This window comes from Homarus americanus, unplaced genomic scaffold (genome assembly GCF_018991925.1).
Source record: "Homarus americanus isolate GMGI-L3 unplaced genomic scaffold, GMGI_Hamer_2.0 scaffold49154, whole genome shotgun sequence".
NCBI classification, from domain to species: Eukaryota; Metazoa; Arthropoda; class Malacostraca; order Decapoda; family Nephropidae; genus Homarus; species Homarus americanus.
Genome location: NW_024730708.1, coordinates 3,558 through 19,128, shown reverse-complemented (window position 1 = coordinate 19,128; position 15,571 = coordinate 3,558). Strand labels below are relative to the sequence as shown.

The following is a 15,571-nucleotide window of genomic DNA, read 5'->3' as shown; positions in this document are numbered from 1 at the left end:
TAGGTACAATAACCCATTACTACATTGTTTTCATCTTGTGGCTTTATTACTTCACCCATGCAAATAACCAATTATTGTTATTACATTAAGTCAATAAATCCTTGATGTAAACTTCAGAGGTTAGGTAACCTTGCCTCATCCCGACAAAGACAGGGAAGGGGCGACTCAGCCGCCCTGGCAGTAAGTGGCAGTAAGGGAGGGGAGGGGATGGTGGGGTTGGGAGAAGGGTTCCTCAGATGTCAGCCTTCAGGTCACTGATCGACAGTTCTCCAGGCCGCCAAAGATAAGGACCCGGGTTAGTCCCTCCGGGGGGTTAACGAATAATATTAAAAAAGAAAACACAGTCGGCTACCGTCTACCTCCCCTCGCCTCCCTCCGACCCCCCACCCTTCTAACATCCTGCTCCGACCCTCCACGGCTCCACCACAGTGTCCACCACAGTTTTCCCTTCATTTTTAATTTTATCCAAGTTTGCCCTGAATTTGTGGCGCCCCCAGATGTTGGCGCCCTAGGCGTTCGCCTAGTTCGCCTAGTGGGTAGCGCCTGCCCTGATTGTTACGAGTTCGCTCCTGGTTGGATAGTTTGAGTACCTTTGTAATGTCCCCTTTGTTTCGCCCTGACTTCCACTTATACACCTCTATCAGGTCGCCCCTCGCTCTGCGTCTCTCGAGGGAGTGCAAATTAAGATGCTTTAACCTGTCTCTATACTCAAGGTTCCTAATGCCCGGGATTAGTCTTGTCATTCTCCTCTGAATTCTTTCCAAGGATTCTATATCCATTCTGTAATACGGTGACCAGAACTGAACTGCGTAATCCATGTGTGGTCTCACAAGCGCAAGATACAGTTTTAGGATGACCTCGCTAATCTTGTAACTAACACTCCATTGTATGAACCCAAGTACTTTATTAGCCTTGTTATGAGCAAAAACACATTGTTTACTTGGCTTAAGGTTCCTACTTATGATTTCTCCTAAATCTCTCTCGCAGTCGGATTTCTCTTTGGCATCGTTGTTCATCTGGTATCTGGTTTTCCTGTTTACATCTCCTATACTGAGTACTTTACATTTGTCCACGTTGAATTTCATCTGCCATTTTTCAGACCATTCGAAAAATTTGTTTAGATCTTCCTGTAGTTTTGCCGAGTCCTCGTCAGATTTAATAACACGTCCTATTTTAGTGTCATCAGCAAATTTACTTATGTTGCTGTCTATGCCGATATCTATGTCGTTTATGTATATAATAAATAATAATGGTCCAAGTACTGAGCCTTGGGGAACTCCACTTGTGACGTTGCTCCAATGGGACTTAAAGCCGTTAATGCTCACTCGCTGTTTCCTGTCCTGTAACCACTCCCTAATCCATTTAAGGATATTACCTTTGAAGCCATGTGCTTCTACCTTTCTAATTAGTCTTTCGTGGGGGGCTCTGTCGAAGGCTTTGCTAAAGTCGAGATATACCACATCATAATTGTGCCCCTCGTCCTCTGATTCGAAAACTGATGAAAAGAATGTCAATAGATTCGTTAGACAAGAACGTCCACTTGTGAAGCCATGCTGGGAATCATTTGTGAAGCCATGCTGGGAATCTACGTTTCACACACACAAACTTACATTACACAATCAATTTCAACAATGTGATACCAGATATTATGTGAAATTAAATTACTAAATAATATATTCATTTACAACTCGTCTATTAATCAAAGCATCTGTTATTTCTTTCTTTAACACAGAATTTCCCAAACACTCTGATGAACTTGACTTACTTCGTAGATGATATCATACGGGGTGTTCTTTTCCCTTACGTCTCTCTCGACCACACCGCCAGAAGCCCCGAGAACCAGATAGAGATTGATGCCACCAAGTAAGTAAGAGAAACTCAGAGAAATTTTCATTGCACCTCATGTTTATATTCACTGAAGTACCGAATCCTGAAAATAACGTAGACCGTGTACGTGACAGCATATTAACTTTAACCAGGTATATTTAATAACATTTATATTTGTTTGATATTCATTACACGCCCTGTACTAAAAAACTTTGCCTTGCTAGGTGTTGAGTGACATTGGTTTTAAACTGATGTGAACTATATATTTTAACTTGTTTTTTTTTTATGCAGAACCTTAGACACTAACCGTTGGACCGTCAGGACGACAAAGGCAGAGGAGGTATCCATCATTAAGGACCTCAAGCCACCCGCACTGATTGAGGAATTTGGTGGACCAGCCAGGTTGGCTGACACTTTCGATTACAGCGTAATCAGAGGCCGCACACCCTCTGTCTGTGTTATCGAGGACACTCAAGTAAGTAACTAATGAATGGGAATGGCACAAGATAATGGAGAACATTATAGTAAGCAAGTAATGAATGTATAAAATTAAAACAAGATCCATTCAAAAGAAAAACTGATGATGATTTTATGAAGTTCCTATACATCTTCCTGAAGGAACTGCTACAATTTTACTCTTTTTGCCAGGATTTGGTAAACATACCAGAAGTTTCTTTTGATTTGATTTATATTCATAATTCCATTAATACATTTTTTTAATAATAACCTGCTTTATGTAAACTTTGCAGGTGCGAACTTTGGACGGCACAGTGTTCTCACATCAACCGGATGCTTGCTGGACCACCGCCAGTATATTCCACGCCGACCCTGAAGACCCAGAGGCCATGGAAGGAGCTCTTATGGTCCGCCACACAGACCAATGGGAAGTGCGCATTGTTTGGCCTTGGAGGGGACTCCAGCTTGACCTGACAAAGACGCAGCTACTAGTACGTTCCTATTTATTTTATTTTATTTTTTGACATGAAATGAAACGAGACACAACCACCAAATTGCCCATACAAATACTAAGGAAAGTAGTGTTTTCCAGACTGATTTTCTTCAGGCACCCTTTTCAGCGAATTTTTCTGATAGCTATCACCATAAGTATCTGGTCCCTTTTGACACAAACAATCTGCCGTGTCAGAATCATTAAAAACGAAGTCAGTGAAGTTTCCTGTGACAATACTTAAGCAATTTGTTATTGTATGAATTAAAACTTTTGTCCTCTTGCCAACAGGTCAATCAGAGACCATATGAGGAGCGTGACAAGACTTACGAGTTCATTAGACTATCAGATGCTGGTCTTCTCCTGTTTGCTGACGGTTGTTTCATCAAAGTCTCGGACAAAGTGGAAATCTTGGTAAGCTGACCTGACTATGAGTTTTCATAATTGCTGAGCATATTTGTAAAAGAAACTGAAATCAACCTTCCAAGATTCGCTTACAGATGATTAAGGTCCAGGAATTAGCTAACAAAGGTGTATTTATTAGGAACCTTAAGTTGGATAAAATTAATATAAATGTTTCAATAAGTGTGAATACACTTAAATAGGAATTCCAATACGTTGGAGTTATATTGTACGGACGTATGGATGAGTTAGAATTGTCTCCAAGTTACTCGGACATAATAAAGATGTTATTAACAGGATCCACAAGTACTAAGAGGAAAGATCGAAGGCCTGTGTGGTAAGATGGATGGTGAGAAAAGCAACGACCTGGTAGGCCCTAAAGGATGTATCTACACCAACCTAACCTTATTCGCTCTATCTTGGACGACTCCCTCTCAGGATTGCGACGTCTTTGCCTTACAATCCAAGAAAGATGAAGTGGAGCTATTCCAAAAGACTTGTTCTCGCGAGTCCTACATTCCTACCGGAGTGTCACACGCCGATGGTAGGTTAAGATCGTGATGTTTTGGTGTGTGTGTGTGTGTGTGTACAATAAAAAATATTATATACAGCTCCTATTGCCCTCCTGCCTCACTCGGTTTAACACTATGTCATGAATGAGGAGGATGAGGTTGCATAATAACTAGATCCTTTATACCTGTCTTTTACAACCTCATATCAAAGTCTGATCATATTTGACAGTTATGTTTAGTAAGGTTTAAAAGTTAGAATGGTTTTCCGTTGCCACATCTCTCTGTCTTCTCTTAAAAACAACGCGATGATAGACAATAAAGACCCGTCCTCTCCACCACAGTCGTGTATGACTGTACCGAGTGGCTCTACCAGGAGAAGATATTCGGCAACTACAAATGCAAATCCATGGTCCCAACTCCTTTTTGCAAGCCTGAGTGTGAAGCAACTGAGAATATCACGAAACCTGTAAGTGTGAAACATTTATTTATATGTTATCTTAATGTACCCTGTACATACGATTTCTTTTTACTAATATATAGTGCACGGACAATCCCCAACAGAGGTTCACGGCGTTTAGCAAGCATGTTTAACAGGCTCTGTGTGGAATAAAATAATGCCTAGGATTGCTTTTGCTGTCCTTGCGGTGCGGTGGTAGCGATCCCTGTTCACACACAAAGGTCCAGAGATATATACATAAAATTTTTAATCATAATTTTTGTGTTGAGAAAGTTGTGATATTATATTTTCCTTCTCTTCATTTTTTTTATTATTAGCAACATCAGATGATATGCAGTTATATTCAACTTAACTTCTTTTCCACCAGATTGCGTATGACTGTGTGTGGTCAGAGGAGCGAGTTCTGCAGCTGGGTTCAACAGACAAGGCTTGTTACCCCCACACCTACGTGACCAACTACCCGGCCTCTTGTGTTCCCCATTAGACATCCCAAAGCAGCTTTACAATACCCCATGAATGATTTGCTTTCATACTTCCGACCCATACCTGTTCTGAGTGTTACTGACAATCACTATGATTATCATTTCCAAATATTCTTTTTCTCTCTTTCTCTGTCATTAAGGATTTCGTAACCTGTCAAAGGTACCTTTTGACAAAAATATTCTTATGCATAATTGTATTGTTAATTTATCTTCTTACCGACAAAAAAGTAAACGGGAAACTCTTTTTTTGTTTCTTATAATTATATCTATAAGACTCTGAGTGCAAAATATATCCTTGGGAAATACAACACTACTACATAAAGTGAAAAGTATCTTGCCAGTCACTCCAAATTCTTCAAATTACGGAGGAAAAGTGAATGCGTGAAAACTAATGACGGCAACAGGTGCAAGAACAGAATCAGTGCCCCTGAAGATAAGTTTTGTATGAAAATTTTCAGTCATTTGTATTTTTATTATCTACAATTCTACATGATTTTATAAAGCTAGTCAGTAGTCCCAAAAATGATAAAGAAATAGAAGTTAGTGCTAATCTTCAGAGGCAACTGAATTTACAGGGACTGAGAGAGGTTTATATACAAAAGGCGACCTACATAACATCAGGTTAGTTCAATAACATGGAATCCACTAATCCACACCACCTCCACTGCACACGAAATAAGAGCTCATAAAAAATGAGCCCTACAGCTTTGGCGAGGTCTTGTCACTCTAGGCTCTGTACATAATATAGATAATAGGCTATATGTACGTAAAGTAAAATAGACTATATTTCACCACTTCAGTTACCCAGTGAAAAAAAAAGTTGGTGTTAGACAGTTAGAGTGTGTATGAAGTTGGACTATGGTTGTCCCCGTGACTAGGGAGGAAGAACTAATGCTAGAAAAAGCCGCTCGACCCAGAACCAAGTGTGTGTGTGTGTGTAGTTAAGGAGACGCTTTAGATGCAGAAATTCATTACCTCCACCATTTATTGATAAATTGTAGAACTTTCATCATCTTTTTTTTTTTAATAAGAAGACCGCTCGGGAATATATAGTAAAAGATGAGAGATATTCCCTCGGTCTAACAAGAAGACTGATATACTGATTGATATACAGTATGCAACTATTTGCATATCCCCCAACATTCCTCTATGAATAGTTCTGGTCTCTAATTGGCTGAAAATTTCTGGTTTGCCTTATACCGACTACTGTAAATACCTTGTTAGTTCAATATTTTGTCTACAACGCCGGAATGTTAGGTTGGACAAATGATTACGGGAATATACACAATGATGTTTGAATACTGTTCACGGAAACCTACACAAGAGTCAAAACTATAATAATGACGTTATGTCTATGTGTGAACAACCTAAACCAAAACGTACCTGGTCACCGAAGAGGTAGTTTTCATAGAAAATTCTCATAATAAACAATTCTATCATTAAGGGAGAATATTGTACCGTAGGAAGCGACAGTCACAATCAACCATATTATAATTAGTATAGCTTATCTTTCCCTCCACTTCCTGTTTCCTCACCGGTGGCGGCCAGCGGTGAACATGCGCCGAGATCTACTAATCTTTGTGTTACCAGAGAACTTAGTGGGCGTTACATTAAGGTAAGGTACTGTGGTGGTGGTAATGTTGCAGTGTACTGGTGGTAATGTCGTATTGTACTGGTGGTAGTGTAACAGTGTACTGGTGGTAATGTCGTAGTGTACTGGTGGTAGTGTAACAGTGTACTGGTGGTAATGTTGCAGTGTATTGGTGGTAGTGTAACAGTGTACTGGTGGTAATGTTGCAGTGTATTGGTGGTAGTGTAACAGTGTGCTAGTGGAAGGGTAACGGTGTATTAAATGGTAATGTAACAGAGGACTAGGTGGTAACGTAATAGCGGCTATTAAAGTGTTCAAGCGTTAATTGAATGTGTCAACTAAAACTATATACAGTACGTGTCCATTAAAACTAATATACTTACGTGTCAATTGTTCATCTAAGCACTCGCATATCTAATAAATTAGATACGTGTTCATTAAATTTCCCCAAACACACTCGTATATTAAAAGGATACATTAATTTCACACCACTTTTAACAGTATTTGAGAGACTCATGTCATCTCTTATACGATAATTTTGTGTTTTCATGTTATTCTGGATATCCTACAAAATAAGTGTTTTTGGTCTCCTCTTAGCCTCCAACCCCACCCCTCAAAATTTTTTAATTGATATTGATACTGAAACAGTTCATTTAGCCAGAAAAATACCGATACAGAGTGGACAATAATAATGATATTGACATGGCTGAGCCAATTGAGAGCCTAAGCTCTCTTAATGGCACCTGATATATACTGTACATTTATCTCAAGGAAATATTATGTAACATTTAGTCTCATCTGGAATAGTACACATAACTTGGTGGTCATAAGAACATATCAGTATGTTACCATGGTTATCGCTTCGATATTTTTTATTTATTTTTATTTTTGATTACATTTACATCTAAGTATATACATAATTAACAGTGGAGTTGATATATATTAATATGATAAGGGAGGGAAGCAATACAACATGGGTTGTATGAAGGTGAAACAAGAAGACAGAAACTTTCAGTATCATGTCTTGACAACATTTTTCTATAATTATTGCAATGGCAATTTCTATCTATCTTACTAATATATTGTAAACATATAAACAAAATGTGAAAATTAAATTTTCTTGGAAAGTGTTGCCAATCAATTGTTTTTGTGGTTATATTCGCTTTTAGCGTCCAAAAAATCCATGAAGGGAAAACCATTTTATCTCCGAAGTACACAATTTTCAAAATTTGTAGACCAATGTATACATCAGCCATGACAGAGATAAGAAAAATAATTTTGCTGTCAGTTTTCCAGGTAGGCTTGAAATTCCTCATTGTGATTAGGGATGCTTTCTGCAAGATATTTGCCAACATTGATAAAATAATAATTGAAGTGGTTGGCAATGAGGAAGGGTTCCGTTACAACTGTATCATTTATCATAAAAACTGAGTGAGGAGAGGGCGTAGGTGAGTGTTTCTGTTCTAAATAGAAATAATGGTACTCCAGGTTTTCTTTGCTGTTGCCCGATGTTGACTGTAGCTTATTTGCATAATAGTTACATCTTTCATTTCTAACTGCTTGAGTTACTCTTAGTTTTCATACTTCGGTAAGCATCACCGAAAGTTAATAAATATTGAATTAGTAATCTGAGTATCACCACTCTACTCCTTCTAAACATTGGTTCCCAGAAAATAATACTTACTCACGTGCCTAGACATCTACCACACTACCCAACAACTTTCCATGAGTTATGTTATATAATGAAAAGTCTGGGTGGTGGCAGCTACCCTTTGTAAGTATAAAAAGTGTTGTACAAAGAATAACATGGTTCCCCAGACTAACCCATGTATAAGAATAGACATAAAACAAAGTATACTTCAGAAAGGTAAGAACATTGAAACTAAGAAATATATATAGTTAAAGAATGGAAGAAGAATAAGTATATAAAACAGGGTACTCATTGGAAGAATGCTACACAGAACAAATAAGTATATGAGTACATAGAATACTAACAGAAAAGAGTAGCTGGATGGTAAATTATTGAAAAGAGAAAACTCGGCCCGTTACACCGTCACTGTCCATGGAGGTGATAGTTGTAAAGTATTATCGAGTAATGATACTGTGAATGCCACATATGGGTCTGCCCTACAGCGGCCTGCACGAGTCATTCGCCTGTGTGTCCGCTAGATTACTTATACCGTCGAAATATAAGACAGGGGTAATGACCTTCACACCTAAATTACTGTACTTACAGGAAACCAAAAACCACAGCCAAGGAATTTTTCCTGGGAAGAGCCGTTAGGTCTTGGAGATTTTGAGTTTGACAGAATCTTTTCAGGAGATTAATGACTTTTTTAAATAGACAACTGACACTAACTAAGCTACAAACATCCGATTCTCTCATGTTTGGGTATCAAAATAATCTAACTTCAGTAGCACTTGGAATTCATGGCTATCCCCATCGACGATATAAGGATATGCCACTCATATTGACAAACTCGACACTCACTTACTCGACAAGTCTTACTAATAAGGACATTTGAAGCTTTCAACATCACTCACAATGGATCTTGAATGTTCCAACTGTAATCAGACCTATCTAAGTTTCAACAATTGCAACCACAGTTGTAATTTCAAATTGTCGTTACTAAGAAATATCGAAGTCTCGGGTGGAATCTAAGGTTGAGAGAAAAAGAAGGACTCGGCCGTCCTGAAGTGATGAGAAAACGGACTCCTCAGATGGGAAACTCAAATAAAGAAAGCACAGCTACATTTTTTTTGTGGGCTTGGCTATTGAGCGTAATATGAATAGTTTGATTTTATGTTAACTGATGTGTATGATCGTGGTCATTACATTTCGGCCGGCTGAACGACGTTCAAAATTCTGGTTATGCGGCTGTAAGTTTTAACCGCGAGCTTGGGAGTCGTGCGACTTTTTGGTGGACGTTGACAGCTGCCACTCTACTACAAACCGTGATGTCATCCTGGGCTTGATCCACGCTGAGTGCTCCATAGTCTTCTTTGCACAACACCAATTATTAAAGTTTTATACATATTGACCTAAATTAATCGTTAATATATTATGGAGGACAAGGTAGTTTATATAACGATGAATTATTTCTTTGTAACGTAGAAGAGCTTGTTCTCGCAACTTGTCTGTTGCTTCCTCAAAACTGCATCAACTGATGGTTACTAGGCTCTGCCCACTACCGTAGATATTTTTGATAACTGCGGTCGTATTGAGATGGTCATATACATTTATATAACCAGTTCGTCAAGATCGTCTTAGTGAGGTGAAAGTGTAAATCGATGTAGGACTTTTCATGCTAGACACGATTGTATTTTTGAAAACTCAATTTCCACCGAGTTGGAGGTGCAGCCAGGGTCACAGGCCTATAACCACACAATCACTGCCACATGACAAAGCTTTTATTTTATTTTATTTTTTAGGGTGTTGTGGTCACGGCTGTGATAAAGGCCAACCAGGGAGTGTAGTACTGTGCCTTCAGTTAAATCAGTTCATAGTTGTCATCAGTGAATGCAGAAGAGACTATAATAACTTAAAGTGAATACATATTGGCAATCGAGCTGGTAAGGACAACTGCCAGCCTATTAGTGTCATAGGTGCCACAGAGACTTTAAATTTTATTTTGTTTGTGTGCTTTCTCAAGGACTGAATCTGTGTTTATAATACACCACTCACAGGGAGATACAGTGTACACAGTGATAGTTCATAGTGTCATCAGTGACCGTTGAAGTTGTAAATAACTTAAAGTGAGCGCTCACTAGCAGGCAAGCTGGAAAGGCACCGTGCCAGCTGAAACCAAGTCGTGTCATAGGTGCCACAGAGACTTTAAATTTTATGTTGATTGTGTGCTTTCTCAAGGACTGAAACTGTGCCTACAATACACCATTCACAGGGAGATACAGTGTACGCAGTCGCAGACGACAACTCTATAGGCAACAGAGAGTAGCTAAGTACTTTTTCTCTCTTTATTTTTTTGAAATAGGTGTAGATTTATACACAGTCTGCACCCCCCCCCCCCCCACAACAACAACAACCATGAGTTTGATATGTGATTACTGCAGGGAGACGTCGGATATGGAGGATACAGGCCTAACTAATGCAACGTTTAGGAAGTTACTAACTGCCGTAAAGCATGATGGCTGTTGCTGGTATTGCTCTGGCTGCATAGTCAAGGTGAACGAAGCGATAAGGGAACGAGTTCTCTAGGGACGAAAATAGATGAAGCAGGAGCCCTGCTGGTTGACAAACTGGAGCAAGTTGGGAAAGAGATCCTTGCTAAGACTGAGGAAGTAGCTAATAGAATGGAGGTGGTTGCTAAGAGGAGTTATGCTGACGTATTAGGAGGGCCACGGGGGGGGGGCGGAGAGTAATGAAGAATCAGTACAGGTTCTACAGCAGATTGGTACTTTGAAAAAGTGTGTCGAAGAAATGAAAATTAACGGACCTAGTGTTAGGGGAGAGGAGGAACACCAGGAACGGCTCCAGCGCAGGAACAATGTAATAGTTTTTGGAGTCCCAGAGAGCCAGGCGGAGGGAACTGTGAGTAAGGAAACACACGACAAGGTGCTGTTTCAAAATATTTGCACAGAGGTTCTGAAGATTCCAGCAACCCCTCAGGATGTGAGGAGGCTGGGACAAAAGCAGGGGGCTAAGCCTCGCCCCCTCAGGATCACACTAGGGAGTGAGGAGGAGAAATGGCAAGTTATTCGGCAGGCAAAAAACTTAGCAAGGAGCGAGGCATTTCGGGATGTATTTATTCACCCAGACCGCACGGTAATGCAGAGGGAACAGCACAAGAAGTTCCTGCAGGACTTGAAGCAGAAGAGGGAGGAGTCGAGGAGGAACGGGGACAGGTGTACATGGGTCATACTCAGGGGGAGGGTAGTGGAAACAAGTGTGCCGACACAGGGCCAGGGGGCAGCAGTGCACCCTCCACCCACTCAACCCCCCACCCGGGAGGCGGCACCAGCTCAGCCTACCGGACAGGAGGGAACGAGCGCCGTGTAAACAATGACATTTCTAACCACACCCTGCAAAATACAGTGTACTTAGCAAATGCTGCAGCTTCTGAGAATGTGGGTGGAGCGGGTTTATTACTAAGAGCAGAGACGTTACCGAGAACAAATTCTGGCTTGAATGTCATGTACACTAATACTGACACGTTCCTTGATAAGAGAGAGGAGTTTGAAACACTACTAAGAGTACACCAACCAGATATTGTAGGAGTTGTAGAACTGTTGTACAAGAACAGGAGAATCGACCCAGAGAAATGTGAGTTCAGTATTGCTGGATATGACTCATTTACGAACCTAACTCAAGAATCCTGCAGGAGGGGTGTGGTTATCTACGCTAGGCAAGACCTTAGAGCCAGCCAGGCGAGGGTACAGGGAGAGGATGTTTTTGAAGAGTCCAAGTGGTGTAAAATTAAATTAAAGGGAGGGGACTTACTTATCGTCGGGTGTATCTACAGATCCCCAAACTGTGGCCCACTAAATCAAAGGAACTTAAGAACCTTAATAAACAATGCGGCGATGCTCAACCCCAGCCACCTCCTTATCATGGGGAACTTTAACTATGGCGACATCGACTGGAGAAACGAGTCCACCCCGAATGACTTGAATAATCCTGCTACTCTTTTTGTAGAAACTCTGAGAGATAATTTTCTGTTCCAACATGTGAGAGACCCGACACATTACAGAGGGGAGCAAACACCCAAGCCACTTGACCTCATCATAACAAACGAGGAGGGTATGGTGGCCAAACTGGAACACCTTGCCCCAGTTGGCACCAGTCACCATACAGTGTTGTCATTCAGATTTAGCTGTTAACTAGTTCAATATAAGGCCAGGCCAAGGTGCAAATATTACAAGGGAAATTACAATGGGATGAGGGAAGAGATGAGGGGTATCAACTGGCCTGACTTATTAAGGTACAAGAACGCAGACACTACGCTGAATATCATAACTAGTAAAATGACCCATTTGATCGATAAATATATACCCAAGACCAAACCTAGTGCTTCTAGGAATACGAGGGGCTCCCTACACATGAACCATGCGGCGGTCGACAAAATTAAGAAGAAAACCCAGAAATTCAAGACGTGGGTTGGGTCAAACGATGAGCAAGACAGGAGGATGTATGCAAGAGCCAGAAACCAAGCAAAGATAGAGTGTAGGAGGGCTGAAAAGGAGTTCCAGATGCTGGTTGCACGCGAGGTCAAGTCAAACCTAAAGGCGTTTTACCGCTATGCAAAGTCGAAATTGAAAACGCGAGTAGGAGTATCAGACCTGAGGCTTGAAGATGGTAGTTACGCAGATTCTGACCAGGATAAAGCTGAGGCATTGAACAGCTTCTTTTCCTCAGTGTTCACAAGAGAGGATGCAACTAACCTTCCTGCGTTTGAGGACAGACGGTTCGAGACAGCACTGACCCACATTGTGTTCACAGAAGAGGGTATTAGAAATAAACTGTCCAGGCTAAAGGTCCATAAGAGTCCCGGACCAGACATGGTGCATCCTTGAGTGCTAAGAGAGCTGTGCAACGAGCTTGCAGAGCCCCTGAAGATTCTGTTTTGTAAATGTCTGGATGAACAAATGGTCCCCAGTGAATGGAAAGTGGCTTATGTGAGTCCTATCTTCAAGAAGGGCGATAGTCACTCCACGAACAACTATAGACCGGTGAGCCTGACCAGCATAATATGTAAAGTACTTGAGAGTATTATCAGAGATGCCGCGATGGAACATCTACTACGAAACAACCTTGTAAAAGATTGCCAACACGGTTTTATGCCGGGGCGCTCTTGCTTAACACAATTGATCAAGGTATTGGATATTTGGACCCATATTCTAGAACGGGGTGGTAATATCGACAATATTTACCTAGATTTTATCAAGGCTTTCGACGGTGTACCCCACGAAAGGCTGAAAATCAAACTGGAAGGGTACGGAATTCGGGGAAATGTCCTAGCGTGGATAGAAGACTTTCTACATGACCGCAAGCAGTGTGTGGTGATTAATGGCACGAAATCGTCATCTGTACCTGTAACAAGTGGGGTACCGCAGGGTAGTGTATTGGGCCCGCTGTTGTTTGTTTGTTTCATAAATGACATGCCTGACGTTGTACACTCCTCCATACAAATGTTTGCCGATGATGGCAAGTTATTTCGGGAAATTAAGAACCAAGTGGACTGTGAAGAGCTGCAGAAGGACCTCTGTGGGCTCCAGGAATGGTCGAAGAAATGGCTGCTGAGATTCAATGTCACGAAGTGTAAGAGGATGCACCTGGGGCGTACCAACGGTAAGGAGGCGTATCATATGTCCCAACGGGATGAAGAAAATGCACTAGTTGAGACTGTGTGTGAGAAGGACCTAGGTGTGTATGTTGACAATGAGCTGAAGTTCTCGGGCCATTGTGAGAAGAAGGTAAATCAGGCAAATAAATTATTGGGTCTTATAAGAAGGTCGTTCAGATATCTAGACGGTCCGTCCCTCGTGACGATCTTCAGGAGTGAAGTGCTTCCCCATCTGGAGTACTGTCACCCCATCTGGTCCCCGAGATATGCTAGGGACTGTCAGTTGGTTGAAAATGTTCAAAGGAGGGCCACCAAACTGGTGCCTGCACTTCGGCACCTCAGCTACCCTGAGAGATTGGAGCGCCTGAACTTGCCTAGCTTATACTACAGACGGGCAAGGGGGGACCTAGTTGAGGTTTATAAGCATCTCAGGGGGCACTACTCAGTTGAGTGTCCTTACTTGGAGCTGGCGGACGCTCGCCCCACAAGGGGTCACAGCTCAAGATTGAAGAAGCCGCAAGTCCAGAAAACCGTGAGGGCAAACTTTTTCGGAGTGAGGGTTGTAAACTCTTGGAACAATCTACCAGAGTGTTGTGACGGCACCGAGTGTGAGCTCTTTCAAGAGAAGACTTGACCAACACTGGAGCGGGTTCAGGTACATTCAGGAGCCGGTGCATGCCCAGTATTTGCCAACAGTGCGTGACAGAGACGTGACCGATCGCCCGGGCGGCTAGCGAGCCGATCTTTTGGTGAAGAATATAAATGAAAAGAGACGTGACCGATCGCCCAAGCGGCTAACAAGCCGATCAGTGGCGAAGAGGATAAAGTAAAAAAGTAAAAGTAAAGTATTGAAAAACTCAGAAGTGAATTGTAACATATAATCAAGTCCAGATAATAATACCAATACCACGTGCTGGTCAAGCTCCGAAAGAGTTGTCCGGGGGTCTAGCTAACCTCTGGTCGGGGCTTGACCAGCGCGAAAAAAAAAAAAAAAAAATTTTTACTAAACGAGATTTTGGCAACCTGTGGTGTAATAATCAGCATGCTCGCCTTGCAAGCGAGTGGACCCCTGTTCGATTCCCGGACAGAGTGAAATATGAGCATTTTTTTTTTACGCCATTTGGCTTTCTATTTACCAGTAAATGGGAACCTGGATGTTAATCGATTTGCGGATCTTATTCCGGAATAATGGTTAGCCAGTGCAGTTGCCGAGTTGTCCGGTCTTCTCGGACTATTCATTGAAACTGCGTCATACAACTCGTTAACTTAGGGTGTGGTTGTGGTGTTGGCGACAGATTCTAACACCTTAAACAAATTCACGCCTAGGTTGCTCTAGAGCCGGCCATCCTCGTACACGAAGGGCAACCATTATTGTTACGTGTATAATATTACCATCACTACCACAACCAGCATTATCACTACTATTGTCATCTTCTCAACTATCATCATTCTTTCCCTCTTCCTCCTCCTGCCTCTATATTTTGATAATTATCGTCTCAATTATTATTATTATCATCATTATTTTTATTATTATTATTACCGTATATTATTATTATTATTATTAACAATAAATCATGTGGCTGGAACAACAGTAGAAATGAGAAATAAGATAAAAAGTTGTATTAAATTAACAATTAAAACACAAACAAGAACCACAGGTACAAGTCGATCAGTTTTTTATCATGAGAGAGAGAGAGAGAGAGAGAGAGAGTCCCTGGCTCACTGTTACGTTTTGACAAAGTTGTTGGTAAATATATGGTATGGAAATTGTGTTGATACTCTCTCTCTCTCTCTCTCTCTCTCTCTCTCTCTCTCTCTCTCACACACCAACCACAAACAAACAACACATCACAAACAAACAAGCAAGCAACAACACAACACAAACAATAATGACACCACAAAAAACATCATTCTAAAAAACAAACAATAAAACAAACAAAAACAATAAAACAAACAAACATACCAACAAAAAATAAAACAAAAAACAAACAAACAATAAAACAATCAAACAAACATAAAAACAATAAAAAAAACAGACCCTCTTCAACAAACC

At 41.0% G+C, this 15,571-nt stretch overlaps 1 protein-coding gene across 1 annotated transcript; it reads left to right on the top strand.

Annotated features, from left to right (window-relative positions):
* The first annotated feature begins 1,736 nt into the window (after positions 1-1,736).
* LOC121867356 (hemolymph clottable protein-like) lies at positions 1,737-4,870 on the top strand. Its single transcript, XM_042367275.1, has 7 exons — positions 1,737-1,863; positions 2,119-2,302; positions 2,577-2,774; positions 3,065-3,187; positions 3,473-3,719; positions 4,029-4,153; positions 4,512-4,870. Exons 1-7 carry the CDS (start codon positions 1,751-1,753, stop codon positions 4,626-4,628), a joined length of 1,107 nt encoding a protein of 368 aa, XP_042223209.1. The 5' UTR covers positions 1,737-1,750; the 3' UTR covers positions 4,629-4,870.
* The last annotated feature ends 10,701 nt before the right edge of the window (positions 4,871-15,571 follow it).

Bases quoted from the DNA above. Each gene is read 5' to 3' on its own strand.
- LOC121867356 (XM_042367275.1), top strand. From the start codon at position 1,751: ATGAACTTGACTTACTTCGTAGATGATATCATACGGGGTGTTCTTTTC. The intron at 3,188-3,472 runs GTAAGCTGACCT...TGTTATTAACAG, and splicing joins CGGACAAAGTGGAAATCTTG to GATCCACAAGTACTAAGAGG. The intron at 4,154-4,511 runs GTAAGTGTGAAA...CTTTTCCACCAG, and splicing joins CTGAGAATATCACGAAACCT to ATTGCGTATGACTGTGTGTG.